Here is a 22,599-nt window from a genome sequence, read left to right on the forward strand (position 1 = left end):
GTGCCATGCTTCCTGATTTTCCCAGACATTTAAGCGTTTTCTACCCGGGCACTGTTTCCAATAGCCAAATCCTGGCTATGTCCGGGAAATTTCAGATGTATTGCAGCCCTAACATCCACCAAATGCAACACACAAACACACATACACACAGAGACAAGAACGAGCAGAGGAAACCAAAATTTAATAAATTAATCTTATTTATTATATTAATGCTCACTGATTCCAGTTAATAAATGGAGGTTAGAAAATTAAAAAATGCTGCATAGTTGAGGATTAAACCATCTGAACAGCAGAGAAAATCAACAACAGAATTTCCACTGCTTGAATTTGTGGCATAAATTTGTTCATAGTGAAATGATGTATGCCAGCAGCTGTACCCTTACCACAAACTGGAGGGTACTTTTCCAGGGTAATGCCGAGTGCTTGGAGAAGCATTTTAAGGCATAGATTTGGGAACAATGCTTCACAAGCTTCTTAAAAATTAGCTTGCTCTCCTAGCAGCCAGGTAGAGGAATGGTAGAGGTTGACCCAGAGCATATAAATTCTTATTGAAGTCTACCCCAAGACGTTAAGCACCTGGTATTGGTATATTTGGTCCAGCGCAACCTTAGAAGCAGAGCTCCCAAGAAAAGTCTCCTGTGGAAACCCACAGAAATTAATGGGGGATCCATTTCAGCTGGTTTAGCACAGGTAAACTTCCTGGGTTCCCCCCTCAGCCTTAGAGATGGAATAACTCTGTTGTGATTAGTGCTGTGGGTGGGGGGGGGGACAGGGGAAGATTCAGCACAAGAGAACAAGTAAGGAATAGCATCAGTGCAATGAACCTTGCAAACAGAATGCTAAACCCCTGACAACTTGTTGTAAGCACTGTATCATCAGAATGTGTGTGCAGAGGGGCGAGAGAGAAGCAACTGTTGGTCCCTAAGGTGAATCAAAGATGCAAACCACACGGAAATCCACCTGGGTCATTCTCACAGTTGCATCTTAATTTCACTATGAGTAACCACAGAGGAATGGGACACATCTATTTCCCACGTTCAGCAGCAATGTGACGATCACAACACCAGATCTCCACAGCTGGGGCCTTGCTGTCACAGTTTGCCATGCACACAATGCGTTTTTTGGGGGGAGGGCATGAGCTGATCCAGCAAGCTCTTCTTATGTTCACATGTGACACATGACATTATCAGTGAATGCTCATGACTTTGAGGAAGCCATAATCCACACTGCTGCACTCAATATTACGACTGACGTACAACAGAATATTGCAGTATTGTGCTGGAATGATGCAATTTTCCCCTGAAGAGGGATGCTGCCTCAAGGAGAGGTGCCTGGGTTCAGAATGGCAGCCAACACCTGTTGGAGTAGTTCTTGTGAAAGGTAACTGGGTCGGCCCCGCCTGCCCCCAACAACCTCACAGTTTGCTTTGAACTAGTTCTGCTCAGGCCTTTTTGTGTCAACCTCTTTACTTTCGAGCTCTCAGAACAAAGGCGAGCACAGCCAAGAGTAGTGTCATGGTTATGCCCAAGTGAAGAGAGTTATGAAACCTTGTTCTGCTGAGGACGGCGTTCTGAGGACCCTGGTATGAAGGAATGTCAAGTTCCACCCCAACCTGTGGAAACACCTTTTTCCAAACACTGTCTTCCAGTATTTACTACTGCCGTCCAATCATGGACAATCCTCCATTTTCAGTGCCTCGCTTGACACAGTTTCCTCCTCTATGCATTCAGCCTATTTCATTCTCCCAACATACTTCTATAAATGAACAAAGAGCCATTGGGCAAAGTGGCAGAACGGTTTCCTTTCGTTCCTTCTCTCTTCCTCTAAAATATCCCTCCAACAGAAAACCAGGCCCCTCTACCCTGGAGGCAAAGGTGCATATTTTTCCTTCCACCTGATAGACATGTTGCTGAAACAAGACAATGAGCTGTTTAGACACACTGTCACAGTCTAAGCCTGAAGTCACAAAGACCAGACAACTGTTGATCCAGCTATATCTCTCTTTGCTCAACACCCACCCGTGTGAGCCAAAGGATATTCCTGTGCCATACACACAGAAAGAGTTTAAACTATACATTTCAAACCATGTTAGATGCCCAGAGAGTCCATCCCCAAAACTGAGATGGATGTTGTTCTCCAGTTGCTCATTCTGTTCAGGGTGGCCAAGATGATGGAAGAAAAAACAAACAAATGCTCCAGTTGTGTGGATCCAGGGTTGTCTGCCTGGGCCAAGGGGATGGTCAGAAGCAGTTCCTATGGCTACTGGCTTCTAAGGGTATTAGAAGGGGGAGTATCCAGCGTGGTCCAGAAGTACTTAAGAGTCTCTGTGTTCCTGACCAAGTACTGCCCCGTTCTCAACATCCTCATGCTGCCTTGCGAGACACGGACCGGCAGACGGCTCGGTAGAAGCCCCGGGTGATGCGATACATCCAGACCATATTAAGTACTTCCAAGGCTAGGCTGGGCCCGATCCAGGCCAGCTGTACACCCAGGCCCAGGCGCTCATACTCAGGAGTCCCATACCAGGAGTAGACTTGCATGTAATAGCTGGGGATGACGGCAATCCGAACCACAAAGAAGACCACCATCATGGCCAGGCCATTGGCCAAGACGACCCAGGAAGAGCGTGGCCAGCCAACTGCATCCAGGAACCACCTGAGATAAGGCAAAAGTATTGTGTCAAATGTATATATATATATATATATATATATATATATATATATATAAAACCACCCAGGGGGGCTGCCCTGGAAGATGCTACCACTTCCTTCCACCTCTTTGAAGAAAGCAAAACCACAAGTCATCCACAGGATAATTCCAGACCTCTAGTGAGGCATGGGGAACCAAGAATTCAGCAGCATTAAATCAGCCATGGTTCTCCCAGATAGAATGATGTAGCCATTTTCTCAGCAGTTTCTTGAGAAGCAAGCTTTGAATGGGGTCAGTGCTATGCATCCCCCATTAAGCTTCACTGGTTGGTGGAACACAGGGCCACCTATGGTAATTCCACTAGGATTAAGGGATCAGGGGTGAGCTGAGCTTCCTTAGTAGTGGCCACCCAAAGGACTTAAGATGTTGACTGTGGAATTATTATTATTATTATTTATTCCCCAGCCACTCTGGGCAGCTCCCAATAGAATATTAAAAACACAATAAAACATCAAGCATTAAAAACTTCTCTAAATAGGGCTGCCTTCAGATGTCTTCTATAAGTCAGGTGGTTGTTTATTTCCTTGACATCTGATGGGAGGGGGTTCCACAGGACGGGCACCACTACCGAGAAGGTCCTCAGCCTGTAATCTCATTTCTCGCAGGCAGGAAACCACCAGAAGGCCCTCAGAGCTGGGCCTCAGTGTCTGGGCTGAACAATGGGGGTGGAGACGCTCCTTCAGGTATACTGGGCCGAGGTCTTTTAGGAAGTGAGGGGCTTTACTGTGGCTCCTTGTGAGGGGCATGGAGAACAGCTGCTTTCCACAAGCCTGTTCCTTTTGCTATGAAAAGGATATGCAGACCCACATTGTCGAATGGATGTCACAGGTTTGTGAAGAAGCTTCTGAAACCATAAAAACCCTTGACTTGCTCCACCAGAAAACTCACCGCAGGTTCACGAAGGGCGTGGAGAGTTCTGAGAGGAGACGGAAATTGGCAAAGTAGGGCAGCACCCCACGGCTCTGTGGGGACAGAAAGAGAAACCCTGAGATGCTGGCCTCACTGTTCCCCAAGATAGTGCCAAAGGGCTTGCTTTTTCCAGTGCCAGAAGATTCAGGCAGCTCTCAGGTACCAAGCAGAGAGCCCAACCTCCCTTTCTCTCAACAGCAAGGAAGCCAAGCAGAGAAAGTGTTAGAGAGCAGCAGAGCTGAATACCAGTACAGCCAGACTCCTTGGTGCCACCCACGCCTTGGTCGCTGGGCTTTTCCATCCTGAATGATGCAAAACAATTTTAATGTCCATTCATCCAACATGACCTTGCCAAACCTGTGCATATCTATACCAATAGAAGCTGGTCCGCAATACCTGCTTCTTTGTTTTGTGAACTGTACCAGTTCAGCAACACGACTAGCATGCAATATGTAAGCAACTTTACTGGGCTGGGTTGTGAATCCATCCAAGCAAGTCCCTTAAGGTAAAGGGACCCCTGACCATTAGGTCCAGTCGTGACCGACTCTGGGGTTGCGGTGCTCATCTCGCTTTATTGGCTGAGGGAGCCGGCGTACAGCTTCCGGGTCATGTGGCCAGCATGACTAAGCGGCTTCTGGCAAACCAGAGCAGCGCACGGAAATGCCGTTTACCTTCCCGCCGGAGCGGTACCTATTTATCTACTAGCACTTTGACGTGCTTTCAATCTGCTAGGTTGGCAGGAGCAGGGACTGAGCAACGGGAGCTCACCCCGTCGCGGGGATTCGAACCGCCGGCCTTCTGATCAGCAAATCTTGGCTCTGTGGTTTAACCCACAACGCCACCCGCATCCCTAGCAAGTCCCTTACAAATGCCTAATTGCATGTCAGAAGACAGGCACAATCTCATGGGTCCTTTTCCTGCTCAATCCCCCTTGAAATGAATTGAGAATTTTAGGGGCATCTGTTGCAGCAGGAGTATTGCTCCAGCTGACTCCATTTGCTATGAAGAAGCAGGCAGGGCTGTGCACAGGAGAATGACCACAGGGGATTCAAGAGTTAATGCTTTCAGGAAAGAGAAAGAGCCAGAAAGGGCAAGGTAGTCAGCAGTGGGGGCAGGAGTCCTCCAATGTGGGCTGAAGTTATATTAATCTGGGGTAAATGGTGTTGGGGCCTGACTACCCTCTAAACCCATTTACTAGTAACACAAACTCTGTTATTGATTGTAAAAAAATCTCCATTTCATTTAGCAGGACTAGCTTCCGAGTATGACAAGATTGCAGCAATAGCCTCATCCATGAGATGGTGGACTCTTCTTCCCACTGAATTCCCAGGAGTTGCTTCCATGTTAAGTGTGCAAAGGATTGCTGTTATGTTAACATCAAGGCTCAATGTGATGCCAACATTTCCTTATCATTTTCTAGCCAGGTAAACATTCCCTTGAATTGAACATGTGATTGATTTTTTTAAACTGCTTTTAACGGTTTTAATTTTATGCTTTATAATTGTTTGTTCTACTGTATATTTAAATAAGAATGTTTCAATGCTATTGTGCATTTTAATTATGGACTGATTTTATAGTTGCAAAGTGCAAAGCCATTTTGGCATATAAGCAGCATGTAAATAAATGCCTATGTAGAAGGCAGCCTACATTATAATCGCTATTCTGCAGATGAGGTAAGGAGTCTTGAGGAAACACTCCAAGGTTGCTAAATCAATCAATGGCTGAGCAGGACAAGCAAAACTTAGAAGCACACATGGATTCCTCTTGAACAGGACTCTCCAACTCCTCATATGACAGGCGCCCGGTATCTGCAATTTCCGGAAACAGTTAAAGATATGTCTGTTCTGGCTTTATCAGCTGAATTAACAGGTCTTCCCCACGAGTGTTAAGACTTCTAGTCTTGTTTTAAATGTGCTTGTTTTTGATTTTTTCATTATTTCATGTGCAAAACACCTTAAAGACTGTGCTTAGGAAGCTGATTAATAAATTAACTGGGGTGGTGGTGGTTATTTCTGACAAGGGGAAAATAATTCCACCATTTCACAAAGAGCTTAGTGATGGAATAAAAAGTTAAACCGAGATTAAAAAAAACTTTGACGTTCCCCCTCCTCTTTAATGTGACATACCAATGATACTTCTCATTATGATTCCATAATGTCTGTCTTTCTCCCTTCCTAGCATATCTTGTTCTTCTCAACCAAGGATGAATAACCTGTAGTCCTCCAGATGTTGATGGACTCCTGTTGCCCTTAGTCCCACCCAGCTTGTCTGAAGGTCAGGAATTATGGGAGTTGTAGTTCAATGACACCTGGAGGGCCGCAGGTTTGTCGTTCCTGTTCTAGACTGTGAACCCGGAGGCAGGGACTGACTTTATACTTTATACTTCATTTCCATACAACACCTTTTTAGGCTGCAATCCTAAACATACAAATTAGTGGGTCAATCCCATTTAACTTAACGGGACTTATTTCTGAGTAATCATGCTTATGGTGCCTCCCCATGGCACATGCTCTCTGTCTCTCTCTCTTAGAAAAAAACCTTTTAAAAGTTCCTGGAGCATGTAAATGAAAAGTAAATCAGGAGTTCTCAGACATATGGAAGTTATATTTCTCAGCCAACCGATCATTGGAAGCGGGGGGGGGGGGGTTCAGTCTGCGCTATGCTAATTCTCTTTATTTTCCCTGGTCCAGATTTCAGACCATGTCCTTTTTTGCCCTGATGACAGCTGGTTTCTGTGGGTTGGGAAGGAACGATGCAGCACTGAAAGCTGTAGAAGAGCAGAGGGAAGCAAAGGGATTGATGAAGAATGGGGTTTTTTTCTTTTAGAAAAAGGAGCAAGAATGAAGAATAGGAGGAAACCTCTCCCCCTCCCTCCTCCCCAATAGCTAAAGGACTCTGGAACTAACCAACACGTATCCATAAGCGTATAGCGCTGCCAAGTGGTGGCAAACGAAAAGCGAATCTCCCAATGTCCTCCAGTACCGCACTAGCAGCAACAGATCTAGAATTCAGAACACAACATACGCACAAGGAAGGTTTACTGGGAGATGAGCAGGTGGGATACAAGGTTCAAGCATGGCTAGTAACAGAGCAAGGCTGACATGTTTCCACCCCTGACCCCGTGATTCTTCTTTTAACAGCCAACCTGCAGGCAGAGATTTAAAAGGTGAAGATTTAAATGGGGTAGGGAAAAAGGTTAAAAAGGTAAAGGACCCCTGGACGGTTAAGTCCAGTCAAAGGGGGCTATGGGGTTGTGGCGCTCATCTCACTTTCAGGCCGAGGGAGCCAGCGTTTGTCCACAGACAGCTTTCTGGGTTCATGTGGGCAGGATGACTAAACTGTTTCTGGTGCAATGGGACACCGTGACGGAAGCCAGAGCGTGTAGAAACGCTGTTTACCTTCCCACCACAGTGGTACCTATTTATCTGCTTGCACTGCTGTGCTTTCAAACTGCTAGGTTGGCAGGACCTGGGACAGAGCAACGGGAGCTCAACCCATCGCAGGGATTCGAAGCCACCAGCTAGTAGCTTTATGTTCATCTGCCAGCAGTGGTACAGGAGAGTGTTGGCAGTCTGGGCCCCAATGTCAGCTACTCAGTAGCATCCAGCAATACAACAATTTTTTAAAAAAACACACCATTACACTATCTTTATATTGAGACATTTACTTCTCTCCCTCCCCTCTCACATATTACGTACCTTTGAGGAAATCTAGAAACCTTATATAGTCCCCATCACATCATAATAATCCTTTGAAATACAGAGGGTGTTTCAGCCTCCTTCCAAAACTAAGCATGGATCCCAGTATTTGGGATGAGCTTCCTTCATCCAGAACAACTCCAAGAACTTTGCATCCTCCCCACTGTATTCTCCTCTGCCCTACGGGCCTGCTTCACCCTGGACCACAGTTTTCCAGCAGTTTTCGCTTTTCTTTAATGACCTTGACAAAAATGGGAATGTGAATTTCCGCAAATTAAGCCTCTCAGAACTCCATAAACAACATATTGGTTGTTTGTTTTTGTTTTAATTAGCTAACAAACCCATTCCCACTGCATCCACCAAATGTCTCTATTATTATTATTATTATTATTATTATTATTATTATTATTATTATACCAGATTTGGTTAATTTTGGATATTTATAAAATTATAAATTATTTTATTATTTATACCCCACCCATGTGGCTGGGTTTCCCCAGCCACTCTGGACGGCTTCTAGCAGAATATAAAAACATAATGAAACGTCAGACATCAAAAATCTTCCCGTTAAAATGTTTGAAAATGTTATTGGGTTATCCTAATAGACACATTTTTAATATGCCGTGGCATGTTTCTAGGTAAGGACTGAATTGCAAAACTCAGAGAAGTGCAAAATCAGAAAGATTGTTGCATTCTGACCTGGTCTTGGAAGTGTGGATTGGGTCTGCAATGAAATTCAGAGGAACTCTGTGCTATATTATAATTTTTGTGTGTTATTGGATTGACATAACTTGTGATTTCCAGAGTTTTGTCTGAAGGCACATGAGGCCATCATTCACTTCCTGGATGAGAGATCACTTGGGAACTGCATGTTTGCCATCTTGGGAAGAAGGATATGGATGCAAGTAAGTAAATAAAAATTTACCAATGGGTAAGTGAGAAGAGTGAGAGTGTATTGATAGAGGCTGCAAGAGACTCTCTGGCAGAAGAAACAGGGCTTCAAATTCACTTCTCACAGAACTAAATCGCTGGATGAAATTCACCAACTGGCAGCAAAAAAGATACTGTACATCACAAGTGAGTGTGTACTAAAAATATATATATTTAGACACCTTTTATTCCACTTTTGTACCTAAAAGCTGCTCAAAATGACTTACAGTGAAGCCATAGATAACCACAATAAATAAAAACAATCGATAAACAGCACAATAACAAAATAAGAAACATAAAACAAGCAAACAGGGCAGCAGATAACACACACCAGTATGTTTTTTTCCTACACAGCCTCAGCTGCAAAGCTTTTCTTCTTTCTGGGAAGTCCAAACTTCCCCTTCACTATGAGATGGGAAGTGGGGAAGCACAAGCTCCTATGTTTTGTTTTAGGGTGATTCTTTGGGGCCCAATCCACTGGGAATGCCTCAGTATAGAAGCACCTTTCCTGTTCACTTTAATGGGTCTTGGGTCAGGGCGAGATATTCCCAGTGGCATCTGATGGCAGCAGGCCAAGGAATAGAAGGGCAAACTGTGGCTGTGGTGAACGGCAAGCTTCCTCAAAAAACTTCTGCTACCAGCCTTGGCCTTTCTAGCCTGCCCAATGAAATGGCGGCCATGATACTTACCGTACAGCAAGTATCCACACGTGACAGCTATGTTCAGCTTGACGAGCCACGGGTCTCCCCTGCAAAGGATGAAAGAGTGGGAGAATGATAAGAGGTGAGGGATCTGCTTTGGGGAGATGAATCTACCCTACTTCAATAGGTGCCAGTTTCCTTCTTTCTCACATGCAAGAAGCACCACATGGTGTTAGATGGAAAAGACCTCCCTGACTCAGTAAGAGAGGCTGGGCAAAAATGGACTGTCCGCTACAATGCACTATGGATGTATCCAGATCAGTCTTTCATACCATCTGCTTGCAGAAAAAAAGACACAAGGCCCTTGCTTTGCTCCATCACCATGAAACATCTTCAGGTCTTTCTATCTTGCCATGCTTTTGTATTTTACATGTTTGGTTTAAACTAAGTGATGACAAACAGCTAGCTGGGATGGGTAACCTATGACCCTCTATACTAGGGGTTGCCAACTTGTGCCTGAAAAGGCTTTCACTGGTGCCCCAGACTCTGAGCTTTCATTTTTTAAGAAGAAAGTAAGTCTCTAGTCCTACCCCACCCCAACCCCCGTGAAGAAAGTTATGAGGCAAAATGTGCAGGCACCTCCTCAGAAATTTCATTCAAAGAAGAATGAATGTTGTGTAACTACCTTCAATATTTTTCCTGGTACTGAGGAATGCTCCCTGTTCCATAAATAGCAACAGCATCTCTCTCTCTCTCTCTCTCTCTCTCTCTCTCTCTCTCTCTCTCTGTGTGTGTGTGTGTGTGTAAAACCAATATTGTGCGAACTGCACAATCAAGACCAGCAGGACATAAGTGACTTCCCAGGGAAAGTGTAAGGTTGTTAGGGGAGACTTTATCTTTAACACTGAGGTCCTCCTCTGAGGGCCTTCTGTTGGTTCCTTCACTGAAGCGAAGTTACAGGGAACCAGGAAGAGGATCTTCTCAGTGGTGGCACCCGCCCTGTGGAACACCCTCCCATCAGATGTCAAGGAAATAAACAACTATCTGACTTTTAGAAAACATCTGAAGGCAGCCCTATTTTGGGAAGTTTTTAAGGCTTTATGTTTGTAGATATGCTGTAAGCCGCCCAGAGTGGCTGGGGAAACCCAGCCAGATGGGCAGGGTATTATTATTATTATTATTATTATTATTATTATTATTATTATTAATGTGTTATGCTATTACAAGTACAAGCATGAGTTTGACTAAACTGCGGGAGGCAGTGGAAGACAGAAGTGCCTGGCGTGCTCTGGTCCATGGGGTCACAAAGAGTTGGACACAACTAAACAACAACATGCTATGCTGCCCATGGCAGCCATTTTGTATTACGGCAAACCCTCTCCCCACACCAGCTATTTTCTGTCTGGGACACCCAGAGCTCTCTCAAAATCTGAAATGTACGCATTGTTCCAAAAAGGTTGGTGACCAGTGCTCTATATAGTGTTGAGCTACAGCATTTCCCCTCATCCCTCACCATCTGCCATGCTGGTCAGGACTGGTGGGACTTGCAGTCCATCAACATCTGGAAGGTGATAGGATCCCCATCTCTAGATGAAAAGGAGGCTGTGTCTCTAGCAGTCCCCCCGCCCAATTCCTTGTTGTTGAAACTATATAAAACACACCCATGGGTCTTTAAGATTTTCCCTCACAGATTACAACTGACTGTAAGGATTGATGAAAACTAGACAATAAGAGCTAGCTGCTTCTGTGGGAGAAAGAACAAAAAAAAAGAGAGAAGTTGTAACAAGGTGGGAGCAAAACCTGGTCTTTCCCCAATCACTGACAACCCTGATGCACCCGGTGACTGTGGTCGCACAACCCTCAGGTTGAGGGCTGGTCTGGATACAGCCTTAAGGTAAAGGTAAAGGGACCCCTGACCATTAAGTCCAGTCGTGGCCGACTCTGGGGTTGCGGCGCTCATCTCGCTTTATTGGCCGAGGGAGCCAGCGTACAGCTTCCAGGTCATGTGGCCAGCATGACTAAGCCGCTTCTGGCGAACCAGAGCAGTGCACGGAAACGCCGTTTACCTTCCCGCCGGAGCGGTACCTATTTATCTACTTACACTTTGACGTGCTTTTGAGCTGCTAGGTTGGCAGGAACAGGGACCGAGCAGCAGGAGCTCACCACATTGTGGGGATTCGAACCGCTGACCTTCTGATCAGCAAGTCCTAGGCTCTGTGGTTTAACCCACAATGCCACCCGCACCCCTTGGATACAGACTTATATTACCACAAAGACGTACACAGCTAATATCCCACATGTAGCTGGTGAATCTAAGCCGGATTGAACATAAACTGACAGTGGGCTGCGTGCTCCAAGACGGTGAAGTCGACTAGTCGATGTGTTGGTCAGAAAGGAACAGAAATACCAGGGTGCAGACCAAAATGCCTGCTGAGCTTTAGGGACTCAGACAGCCCAGCTCAGGAGCAATGTGAGGCTAACTGAAAGAAAGGCAGAGCGGGAGGGAGGAAGGGAGCAGGGGGGGGGTATGGCTTGGGCAACAACATAAACACCTCTTTAGGCCCACTGCCAGCCCTGGCCCAGAAGCTGTGCCCGCCCCCTCCCGCAATCCTAAATCTCAAGAAACACAAGGGGCTATTCTTCCCCGACACAAAACAACCCTTCATGCCTTCCTAGCACAATGTGTCCCATCAAGCTCACATGCACCACTTCTTCCTCCCTCTCTCTCTCTGGGGAGGGCAGATTTGACGAATCGGCACATGCAAGCCTGGGCAGCAAAGTGGTCAGAGGAAGCGTGCGAGCAAGCCAGGAGGGCCTTTCCTTCTTACCAGATAGGGTTGGCATTTACAGCATCGTCAAACCAAAGGATGCAGAGGCAGAAGAGGCCGACTATCACAGCATGGAGGGTGGACACACATCTAGGGAGGAGGATAAGACAGGGTTACCCCATGACTGCAGTGCCTGTGTCATGCAGATATTCTCCCCCCTCCCTGCACATGTGCACTCATGTACACATTCTCATCTCTTTCCTCCAAAGCAAGAGATGCTCCAAGGCTTTTCACATGCTAAGCGGGGAGCGGTTCTTCCACTGAACTAGCTGAGAGTGTGAGAGAGGACTGCAAGACTCTCCACATCCCCCCTCCCCGACCACTTAAAGATACTATACAGTGGTACCTCTGGTTACAAATTTACCGTATTTTTCGCTCTATTAGACACACTTTTCCCCTCCTAAAAAGTAAGGGGAAATGTGTGTGCGTCTTATGGAGCGAATGCAGGCTGCGCAGCTATCCCAGAAGCCAGAACAGCAAGACGGATCACTGCGCAGCGCTCCCTCTCACTATTCTAGCTTCTGGCTTAGCCACGCAGAGCCTGTTCAGGGCAGCGAGAAGCCTTCATCCTGCTGCCCTGAAGAGGCTGCACAGCTATCCCAGAAGCCGGAACAGTGAGAGGGATCGCTGCGCAGAGCTCCCTCTCGCTGTTCTGGCTTCTGGGATTCAGAATCCACCCCCCCCTTGGTTTCCTCCTCCAAAAACTAGGTGTGTCTTATGATCTGGTGCGAAAAATACGGTAATTCGTTCTGGTGGTCCGTTCTTAACCTGAGGTACCACTTTACCTAATGGGGCCTCCCTCTGCCGGTGTGCTGCCAGCGCACCATTCCTGTTCTCATCCTGAGGTAAAGTTCTTAACCTGAGGTACTACTTCCAGGTTAGCAGAGTCTGTAATCTGAGCTACCACTGTACCTGGAATTCCATTCGTTCTGCTTGACTGATGGAAGAGTGGAATATCTGGAACTCAGCGACAAAGATAACTGTGGGCTGACAGCGGAGAAGAAGAATTGGAAGGCCACAAAGCTGCCAGCTACAATACAGTAGCCAAGGCGAGTAGAGTCCTCCATTGGCTCTCAGGAACACCTGCAAGAAGACGAATGTGTATGGGTGTGTGTGGAGAGCAGGGGCGGGGAAGAGGCAGAGCAGAGGTGCCCCCCCCCTACAAATTCACCAGAATCATATGTTTGGGGGAAATAATATCTGCACTTGATTTTTCTGAAGTGACACTAGCTTTGACCACGATCTTGACATTGAATAAAAGTTTATTAAATAGTCATAAAATCATAGAACTGTAAAGAAAAGATAAAGGACCCCTGGACAGTTAAATCCAGTCATAGGTGACTATGGGGTTGCGGTGCTCATCTCGCTTCAGGGCAAGGGAGCCGACGTTTGTCCACAGACAGCTTTCCACGTCATGTGGCCAGCATGACTAAACTGCTTCTGGTGCAACAGGACACCGTGACAGAAGCCAGAGCGCACGGAAAGACCGTTTACCTTCCCGCCACAGAATTAGAAGGGACCCTAAGTATCATCTCGTCCAACCCCCCTGAAATGCAGGAATATGCAGCTGTCCCATAAGGAGATCAAACCTGCAACCAACTGAGCTATCCAGGATTAACTGGCCTATTCAGTAGTCAGAGGAGGCCCAGTAAATTGTCAAGTGGTTTGCCAAAAAAGAAAGAAAGAAAAAAGGTTTGACAACTGCTACACTAGGGGTAGAAGAGGAAGTCATTTTGGTCTCAAAGCCACTTAGCAAAGGGCACTGAACTGCTGCCTGGGTTGAGAGCACTATAGGGTCGGATTACACACAGCCCAGTCTCTCCAGTTTACTCTGCCACAGGGAATATTGCAAATGACTCATAGTCTCAAGCTCTGAAGGACTGCAGCTTCTGTCCCACTCATTGATTGATGCAGCCACAGATATGGAGCCAGTTCTAGACAGTCGCATGGATCTGCAATTTTTTGTGAATTGCAAGGCAGGAACATTTGGTTATATGCTTTGCTATGGCACACATATTCCCATTTTAAGAACAGGGTGGGAGTGCCCACTACTGGGCTGACAATTCACTGCATGGACAAAGTGGAGATGGTGGGGAAGAACTTCAGTCTCTGATATATGGGGCAAAGTTAGGCTTGACCAGCGTGTCATAACACCATAAGGATTAAGCGGCTGCACATGGTGTAAAATGCACGATATAGGAGGCACAAGTAGCACAACTATGTGGCAGCTTAGGAAGGATCAGGCGTGTTATCTAAAGGAACTGCAAGTATGCCAAAGGGATAAGCTTCACTAGATCTCCCTCAGGGGCTTATGTACCCAGAACAATCTAAGCAGCAAGTGACAGGCGAAACCTTCAAAGGTGGGAACGTGCACTGATGACCCCCACATAGAGAATATAGGTAAGATAGCTGGTGACGTCCAGTTGGACGACAGGTTCTAAACGCTGGCAGAAAGAAGTAAAAGGGGAATCAGGCAAGACAAGAGGGATCCATAAGACTAATGAGATTAAGAAGACCAGGCAAGAAAAGAGCCTCTAAAATGTAAAGGAGGAAGTTCTGGGGCAAAATGGGTGGAGAGAAGGAAAACAGGTTATTTCTTAATATCCAAAACACAGAGTTTGGGTGGGAAGACCTAAAAATGGAGAAGAACAGTAATTTTGGTTAGCAAGAATCAGCTGTGTTAAAATGCAGAGAAAACAAACCTGCAGTGTCGAGAGCAGCTGGCAAGGGTCAGGAGACTTCCTGAGCTGCGCACGAACAGGAGCAGATGAAGTGAAATACTGTATACTGTACTGTAGAAGTGAGCTTGGGCTTAGGATCAGTGGGATGAAGGGAGCTAAGGGAGGGAGGAGCGAAGGAATGAAGCGCAGAGGAGGCTGCAAAACTGAAGGAGGAAGCAAAGGAAAGGAAGGAGAGAGGAAGGAGGGGATAAGAGGCAAACGGTTCCAGAACTGACTATCTTGGTGACTGAATAAGAAAGATGAGAAGGCTGATGGAGAGGTGGAAGGAAGTTGCCTCCAGAGTGCTACTGCTTAGCAGGGAAGAGTCAGGCGCATACTGGAAATTTAGATTTGCATAATTAAAGCACTGTCACAATAAATCCACTTGTAAAAAAGAACAGCAAACACACAGGCTTCGTGCAGTTAGGAAATTGATGGCAAAATGAGCGCAAAGTATTGGAAGACACAAGATCTACCCACTCTGGAAGAATGGCAGATGAAAGTGATGGACTACATGACACTGGCTGAGATGACTGGCAGAATCCGTGATCAGGGGAAAGAGACAGCGGAAGAAGATTGGAAGAAATTTAAAATCTATCTTAAGAACTATTATAAAGTCGATGAATGCTAAAATGTCGAGGTTTTGAGAAGAAAAGGAGATTACAGCGATTTAAGATTAAGTTGAAGGAAAGATTAGGAAGACATATGTTTGATAAAATTATTTAGAAGTTGTTGAAATAATTTTGGACATTGGGATGCAGGAAGGGGAGGTATGGGGGAGTCCGAGAAGTGAGGGTTATGAAAAAAAAGGTTATGAAATTATACATGTTTGTATGTCTTTTTACTTGTTTGTATTGTTTAAAAAATCTTGTAAAACCAATAAAAAATTTATATAAAAAAAAGGAAATTGATGGCAAAATGGACTAAAAAGTGTGTGCTCATGACTGACAAATGGAAAGACCTTTGTGCAAACAGATTTGGGTGAATGTTTGATAAAGAGCTGACATCATACAACACCAGTGTAAGTAAATCGGGTTGAATGCTCAATAAAAAGATTGTCTGGAGCAGCCTTTCTTTCCACAAGATCAAAAGGGTCACAATGTGGAGAGAATTTGACCAAAGGTAGCTGCTGAAGGAAGTTGTGTGGAAAGAGAATCTGGGGGCACCAGGCTGGGTGGTCAACATGCATGTAGAAACTCCCAAGAATGAAGGGAGAGAGGAGCAGTGGCGTAGCGTGGGTTGTCAGCACCCGGGGCAAGGCAAGTAATGGATTTGCGCCCCCTAACCCGTGGATTTGCGCCCCCTAACCCTAACCCCCAGATGTTGCGGCCGGTGCGGCCGGCCCCCCCTGCACCCCCCACGCTACGCCACTGGACAGGAGTATTATCAGGGACAAAAAGGTGATTCTCTCAGAACTAGAGAGAAATGAGGAGACAGGACTAAGGGGTCAGCAGACAACAGCTACAAGAGGATGGGAGTAAATAATGAATTTTCATGAAAGGAAAATATGAGAAAATATATGTGTGTGTAGGAAGGAGACTAGGGCAATTGGGAGTACAACTACCAAGTTGGGGGGGGGGGTAGGAGAGCTGAAATTAATGCAAATATATTTCTCATCCGGCAACCAATGTGCCTCTTTGGTAGTACAGTGGTACCTCAGGTTAAGTACTTAATTCATTCCGGAGGTCCGTTCTTAACCTGAAACTGTTCTTAACCTGAAGCACCACTTTAGCTAATGGGGCCTCCCGCTGCTGCCGCGCCGCCGGAGCACGATTTCTGTTCTCATCCTGAAGCAAAGTTCTTAACCCGAGGTACTATTTCTGGGTTAGCGAGTCTGTAACCTGAAGTGTCTGTAACCTTAAGTGTCTGTAACCTGAGGTACCACTGTACATGAAACTGAAGGGTGCAATGGTTGGCAGGCATGATTTTTTTCCAGCTCTCCTACCCCACTATAGAGCTCTGTGAGTTGGAAGGAAAAGTTGTTGATGAAAGTTTAGCCAGCTAGAGGCAGAGGAGCGGCCTGATGGCTATTAAGTGCCCTCCAGTAGCTGAAAGCAATAACTTGTTTTACCATCTCTGGCCAGGCTGTTAAATCAAGCTTGGTAGCAGAGAGACAAATCTTATCAGATAAGAGCAACATGCTGCCCCACACCAGCTCGTCTGTCTCAGATCAGAACCCACATTCGTTCCAAAGGAATCTAGAGCACATGATCAGTCCATGCACAGCACAAGCCAGGTACCTGCAATTGCACCGCTATTTCTATCAACCGTGAATGTGGCATGGAATACACCCAATATTCCTCTGCAGCTCCACACAGCAGAATTAAATTGGTAGTGTGGTAATCATGTTGTCCTTCCAAAAAGCAGGCCCATCAAATAAGGCCAGGAGTGTTTCTCTCAATGGATTGCCCCGGTCTCCCTCTCTCCTATCTGACTCCTACATTGGGCAGTTCTCTATAGTTTGGTGTCAGACGATTAGCTTGACTAGTCTAGTCCGCTACTTTTCTCTCCAAGGTACTGGGGTCTTCCCCAACTCTGCTATTGGAGCTCCTTTAAGTGGAGATGTACAAGGCCCTATGGGACATAGAATGCAGAGAGGCATCCCAAATCATATGGAAGCTACAGCCTATAGGAAGAACGTTTCGTTTGAATGAATTATGAGTGTCGGAGTGGGCAGTCCTGAGCTAGTCAGAACTATTGGTCTAAGGCAACTCCCTATGTTCATATGACAAGTGTATTTGAGAACAACAAAATACTTGCCAGGTTTTCAAAAACACATGTTCATTTTGGAAACCAGAGGAACATGAAACTGACTTGAAACAAACATGTGTTGGTTTCACGAGGAAATGGGCATCTGCTCTTGATTCACAGACTTCCAATGGGTGCAGGATTTCTAAACACTCCCCCCACGTCCACATATGCAGAGGTCACACAACTGCACCTGGTCTCTGCACAGTTCTCAAGGGCATCTTGCACAGAGATCTGGATGCAGAGCAGAAATGTGTTTGGCTGGCTTTATTTCTATGTTTGCTGGTCTGGACTGAATTGTTTGATCAAGGTGCATCCTGTTCAAAGCCCAGATTCCAGGAAGGAGTTGTAAAGGCCTGCCACAGGACAGGGCCCCTGGAGATTAAGCCTGCAACCTTGTGCACATTTAAACAGTGACTACTCCGAAGTCCCATTGATTTCACTGGTGTTTACTCCCATAGTAGAGGGCTGTACCCTTACTTGTTAGCAACCATCATTTAATTCAGTGGGGCTGACTTCTGAATAAACAGACCCAGGATTAACTCATACAGTTAAGGTAAAGGTAAAGGGACCCCTGACCATTAGGTCCAGTCGTGACCGACTCTGAGGTTGCGGTGCTCATCTCGCTTTATTGGCCGAGGGAGCCGGCGTACAGCTTCCGGGTCATGTGACCAGCATGACTAAGACGCTTCTGGCAAACCAGAGCAGCACACGGAAATGCCGTTTACCTTCCCACCAGAGAAGGTAATACCACCTATTTATCTACTTGCACTTTGATGTGCTTTCGAACTGCTAGGTTGGCAGGAGCAGGGACTGAGCAACGGGAGCTCATCCCGTTGCGGGGATTCAAACCGCCGACCTTCTGATCGGCAAGTCCTAGGCTCTATGGTTTAACCCACGCGCCACCCGCTCGTATAGTTACTTTTCGACAAATTTGTGAGCGTGATCACAAAAAACAACAACCTTGAACTGGTTCTAAAACAGTAGAAAAAGGTGTGCTGTTAACTACCCAACACATGTCTGTTCAATCTTTCTCTGTCCCCTCCTTGAAAAAAAATCAAGCAAGACCAACAGCTTCTCTAGGATATCTGCTCTGAACTGAACCCAAACCAACCTCCTTGTGATTCATGGCCATTGCTGCTGTTCACATAGGGAATGGCTGTTCCCTCTCTTCTTTCTGAAATCCTTTAAAATATTTCTGAACTAAACAGCCTAATCTTGCCCTCCTAATCTTCTTTCCTCCAGGCTAAACATTTCAGAGTGCCTTTGGTCCTTCTTTCACAGCAGGGCAGGTAGCAAGGGTTGGAACTGCTGGACTCCCTCAGAGGCTCATGCCTGGGCCAAGGCTTCACTGCCATTCCCAAGGTATTCCATCCTGCTGCCGTTGCTCCTTCTTGCTGCCTGTTCCCCTGCCCTCATTGAGTGAATAGGCAGTGATGGATGTGCAAAAGGTCCTTGCTTTAATCCCTGGCATCTGAAAGTACAGCTGAAGTGATGGTATGGCTTCATATAAGGCAGTTTCTTAACTACTAATTTGTCAGCATCCTGCTTTGAGTTGTGTTGCTAGTACTGAATTTTGCAATAGATTTGTTCTGCTTCTCAAATGATTGCAATGAGGCTCCTGTTCATACAAGCTGACCACCACCACTTACGCATCTCCCAAAAGGTTTTACAGTTTTCTCTCTTTAACTGACACCTTCTGCGTGCAAAACATGTCTTCTACCACTAAGCCATGTCCCCTTCCAGTAGGAGGTATCTATGAATTTGAGTGGAGGAAATTGGTGTAGTGCTATGGCAATCATTCCATCAACAGAAGCTTTTTCAGCTTGCCATACAAAATTCTCCTCACTATTAGCCCTGTGTGCTGTTTTTTTTTTGGGGGGGTGTCTCCCGGCACACACACACCCCAAGCCTATTTAGAGGAGCACAGGGGGAGAAGAGGAGAGAGAGCCCCACTGTGCCAGCAGAAGTTCTTGCATGAGCTTCCACTAGTTAACAGTGTTTCTCAATTTTCGGCCTCCAGCTATTGTTGAACTACAACTCCCATCATGCCTAGCCAGCAGGACCAGTGGTCAGAGATGATGGGAGTTGTAGTCCAACAACCATTTAAGCAAGTGTGTCACTAGTCAAGCCCAAGGGATATGACAGGGCCATTCTTATGCATATTACACCACATATGCAGTTCCCTATGTCCTGGGGTGGTTTTGCTGTGATCTATTGAGATACGGAGCCATGCAGTTCCAAGAGACAGGTGGGATTGCAAGCATGGCTCTATGCTATATCCAAACCCACATGCCTTCCAGCTGCTGCTCAGGTGTGCCATAAACCCCTGCATGAAGATTTTTACAGGTGAGGGCCGGCTCTGCATACCACCTTCCCATGAAATAAAATCTAGTTTTAACTGAAGTACTGGTCTAACCACTTAATTGTGTAAACTGCTGCTGGATATATATATTTTTTAATCTGTTTTATCTGAATTGTCAGCTCAGCCATGTACTGTTCCTAGGTTGCCGTTTTGTTTTTTTAATGGTTTGCTTTCAGTTATATTTTATGGTTTTGAATGTTTCTGTAAGCCACTGTGGGAGAGCTATCAAAGGCGGCGTATTATAGCTATTGCAACAGAAATAAATAAATAAAAGCAAACAGCACCTATTTTGGCTATGGCACTTCAACTGAGGAATTTCCTCCTTCAGTACCATGGCACATGCCAAGCCCTCTAGTCAAAGAATCTCAAGAAGCAGGGTTGGGGAAAATGCATGTGCAAGGTTTCAGAGAGCTGCTGCCAATCAAGGTAGAATTCTTAGCATTATAGACAACGGCCTGAAGGTAATTTTTTTTTATGTACTTGGACACATCACAGTACCTATCACCTAATAACCTTTGGAATTTCTTCCAGTCTTACAGGTCTCAGATGGAAGTTTTAACCTGTGCGACGAGCCTTCATATGTACACTCCAACAAGTCGGCTTAAACCTGCTCAATTGTTGATATACAGTCCAATTTTGTGCATGCCAACCCAGAAATAAATCCCACTGAATTAAAAGGCTCTTACTCCCAGGAAAGTGTGTCTAGGACCACAGCTTAAAGCGGGCATGTTCAAAGTCTGTTTTGGGGGCCTAATCCAGACTAAAAACTTCAATCATAAGAAAAGCTCAACAACCTCAATCCTAAAAAAAGTCAACAACTTTGGTAGGCCCTTTGGATCTGGCCCTCTTTGAAAAAAGTTTGGACACCACTGGCTAAGCTAAATATGTAGGCTTAAAACCACCTACACATGCTGCTGGCTGTTACAAAGCAAGTGATCTCAGACTTATTTACATTTCCAAAGGATTCCACATACATAGTGGAAAGCATGTTCAACCATACAATTGCAGCAGTTAAGTTATTTTGTCTAGAAAATATACTCCCTGTGCCTCTATAGGACTTTACTTGCAGGATTGCTCTGTTAATGATGCTCTGAAACACACAGGCAGGCAAAACATACTGGTGGCTTCTCCACCCTTTTGGAGGCTGCTGTTTTCTTTGCCACGAGACGCGTCTCCCTCTTGCCACGTATTTGCCATCGTAATTCACCCCAAGGTCCCAGTTTACCAGAAAGGTCGAGGAGCCAGTTCTCAGGCTTCTCTTCATTCAAACGGGATGGGGAGATAGTAGGCGATATTATCGCGGAACCAGGGAAATATGCCCGCGGGACGGTGAAAGATCGTTATCTGGACACCCCTAAGAAGAGTGTCCTGGATCAGGCCAATGGCCCACCTAACCCACCATCCTGTTCTCACCGTGGCCAACCAAATACCCATTATGGGAAACCAGCGAACAGGATCCGAAACCGAGAGACCCTTCCCGCGGTTTCCAGCAACTGGTGTTCAGACGCACAGCTGCCCGTGCGCCTCCAGCTGTGGAGGAGGCGGAGCGCACAGCTCCCCAACCAGCCACCGTGGCCACCGGTAGCCCTCGACAGCCACGGAAACGCACAGCATGTCGTAGCAACGCTTTGACTTCCTTGCGCAATAACGAGAAAACAAAATGTCCTTCGCTTTAGGGGAAAGGGGACTCCGCTTCAGCCTGGACTAAACGCTGCCCATTCCAAGAGGGACCTTGGAGACGCTTCGTCCCCAAAGCAGGACCGTTGGCGACGGACAGAGCCTCTCCAAAAGCCGGTTCTGCTCGCGCCCCGCCGGGGCGAACAGCTCGCGGGACCCACCTGACACCCAGCCGAGCCCCTCCAGCTCCCGCTTGCCCGACGTCCCAGCTTCAGTCCGGCCGCTTGGAGGTCCCCGCCTGCCCGGGGTCTCGCGCCCCAGTCTCCGGCGCCGCCGCCGCCACGCGCAAAGGCGCACGCACCTCCCTCCGGCCACGCCTGCTGCTTTGCGCAGGGACACCGAGACGCCCGCGACGCGGCGGGGGCCCCAGGCAGGCGACACTCCCCCCCCTCCGGGCTCCTCCTCCTGCAGCCGGACACAGGAGGCCAACGCCGCCCCGCACCCCCGGCGTCCTCCAACCGGCGGCCTCCGCACCGCCCTCGCTCCCGCCCAGATCCGCCCCGCAGACGCCGCGAAGGGGCGTGGGAAGCGGGCCGACCAAAGCGAGCGGGGGCGCGAGGTCGTTGCACCCGGCCGGGCGCGCGGTGCCACGAACCCGGAGGGAAAGCAGCTCCGAGGCCAGCCTAGTCAATCAGCTGAGGCTGGCGGTGTTTTATTTTACTTTACCAGCAAATAAGCCTCCCCACGCAGCTTGTTAGTAGTAAATCCACAGCATGAGTACCTATTATTATTATTATTATTATTATTATTATTATTATTATTATTATTAAATTTTATTTATACTTTTCAGATTTATACATTTCACTAATTTTACAGTCGTTTGAACATTTCAGAACTTGACTTCCTTCCCCCTCTGCGGTTCCTTAAATTTATTTTTGATATCTTCTACATATCCAAGTTAACTTAATTTGCTTACTTATTCATCTACTTTCAAACTGCCGATAATCCTGCCCATGTTGTTATCTGCTTACAATTTATCTGTAAATATTTAATAAACCATTTCCATTCTTTTATATAAAAAAAGTTTGTTATCTTGATTTCTTATTCTTCTGGTAAGTTTCACCATTTCTGCATATTCTGTAAATTTTTGTATCCATTCTTCCTTTGCTGGGACTTCTGCTTCTTTCCATTTTGGGGCAAGTAACATTCTTGCCGCTGTACATGAATAAGTTTCTATACAGTTTCGGTAGTTCTGTCCCTATAATTCCCAAAAGAAAGGCTTTTGGTTTGTTTTTCAAATGATAAAATGATATACAGTGGTACCTCGGGTTGCATACGCTGCAGGTTACAGACTCTGCTAACCCAGAAATAGTGCTTCAGGTTAAGAACTTTGCTTCAGGATGAGAACAAAAATTGTGTTCCAGCGGCACAGCA

The 22,599-nt window shown here is 46.3% G+C and overlaps 1 protein-coding gene and 1 long non-coding RNA gene across 3 annotated transcripts in view; both read right to left on the reverse strand.

The window, feature by feature from the left end:
• The window catches only part of LOC309522167, a 233,678-nt gene that overhangs the window by 173,129 nt on the left and 37,950 nt on the right, over positions 1-22,599 (reverse strand). The gene's annotated exons all lie outside the window — the stretch shown is intronic.
• On the reverse strand, positions 180-21,564 carry LOC309522016 (TLC domain-containing protein 4-like). Of its 2 annotated transcripts, none has more exons than XM_082205217.1 (7): positions 21,387-21,564; positions 12,628-12,798; positions 11,716-11,805; positions 8,936-8,994; positions 6,525-6,619; positions 3,598-3,671; positions 180-2,655 (listed from the first exon to the last, which is right to left on the reverse strand). In XM_082205217.1, exons 2-7 carry the CDS (start codon positions 12,780-12,782, stop codon positions 2,364-2,366), a joined length of 765 nt encoding a protein of 254 aa, XP_082061343.1. In that variant the 5' UTR covers positions 12,783-12,798; positions 21,387-21,564; the 3' UTR covers positions 180-2,363. The 2 variants fall into 2 exon arrangements, with proteins under 2 accessions (XP_082061343.1, XP_082061344.1); XM_082205218.1 differs by lacking the exon at positions 21,387-21,564 and adding an exon at positions 14,418-14,491.

The sequence above is a fragment of the Podarcis vaucheri genome (genome assembly GCF_965113315.1).
Source record: "Podarcis vaucheri genome assembly, chromosome: 17".
NCBI classification, from domain to species: domain Eukaryota; kingdom Metazoa; phylum Chordata; class Lepidosauria; order Squamata; family Lacertidae; genus Podarcis; species Podarcis vaucheri.

Excerpts from the sequence above, each read along its gene's own strand:
- LOC309522016 (XM_082205217.1), bottom strand. The coding sequence starts at position 12,782 with ATGGAGGACTCTACTCGCCTTGGCTACTGTATTGTAGCTGGCAGCTTT. Across the intron at positions 11,806-12,627 it reads CAGAACGAATGGAATTCCAG|ATGTGTGTCCACCCTCCATG; the intron begins GTACAGTGGTAG and ends CCTCCTCCCTAG. Across the intron at positions 2,656-3,597 it reads ACGCCCTTCGTGAACCTGCG|GTGGTTCCTGGATGCAGTTG; the intron begins GTGAGTTTTCTG and ends GCCTTATCTCAG.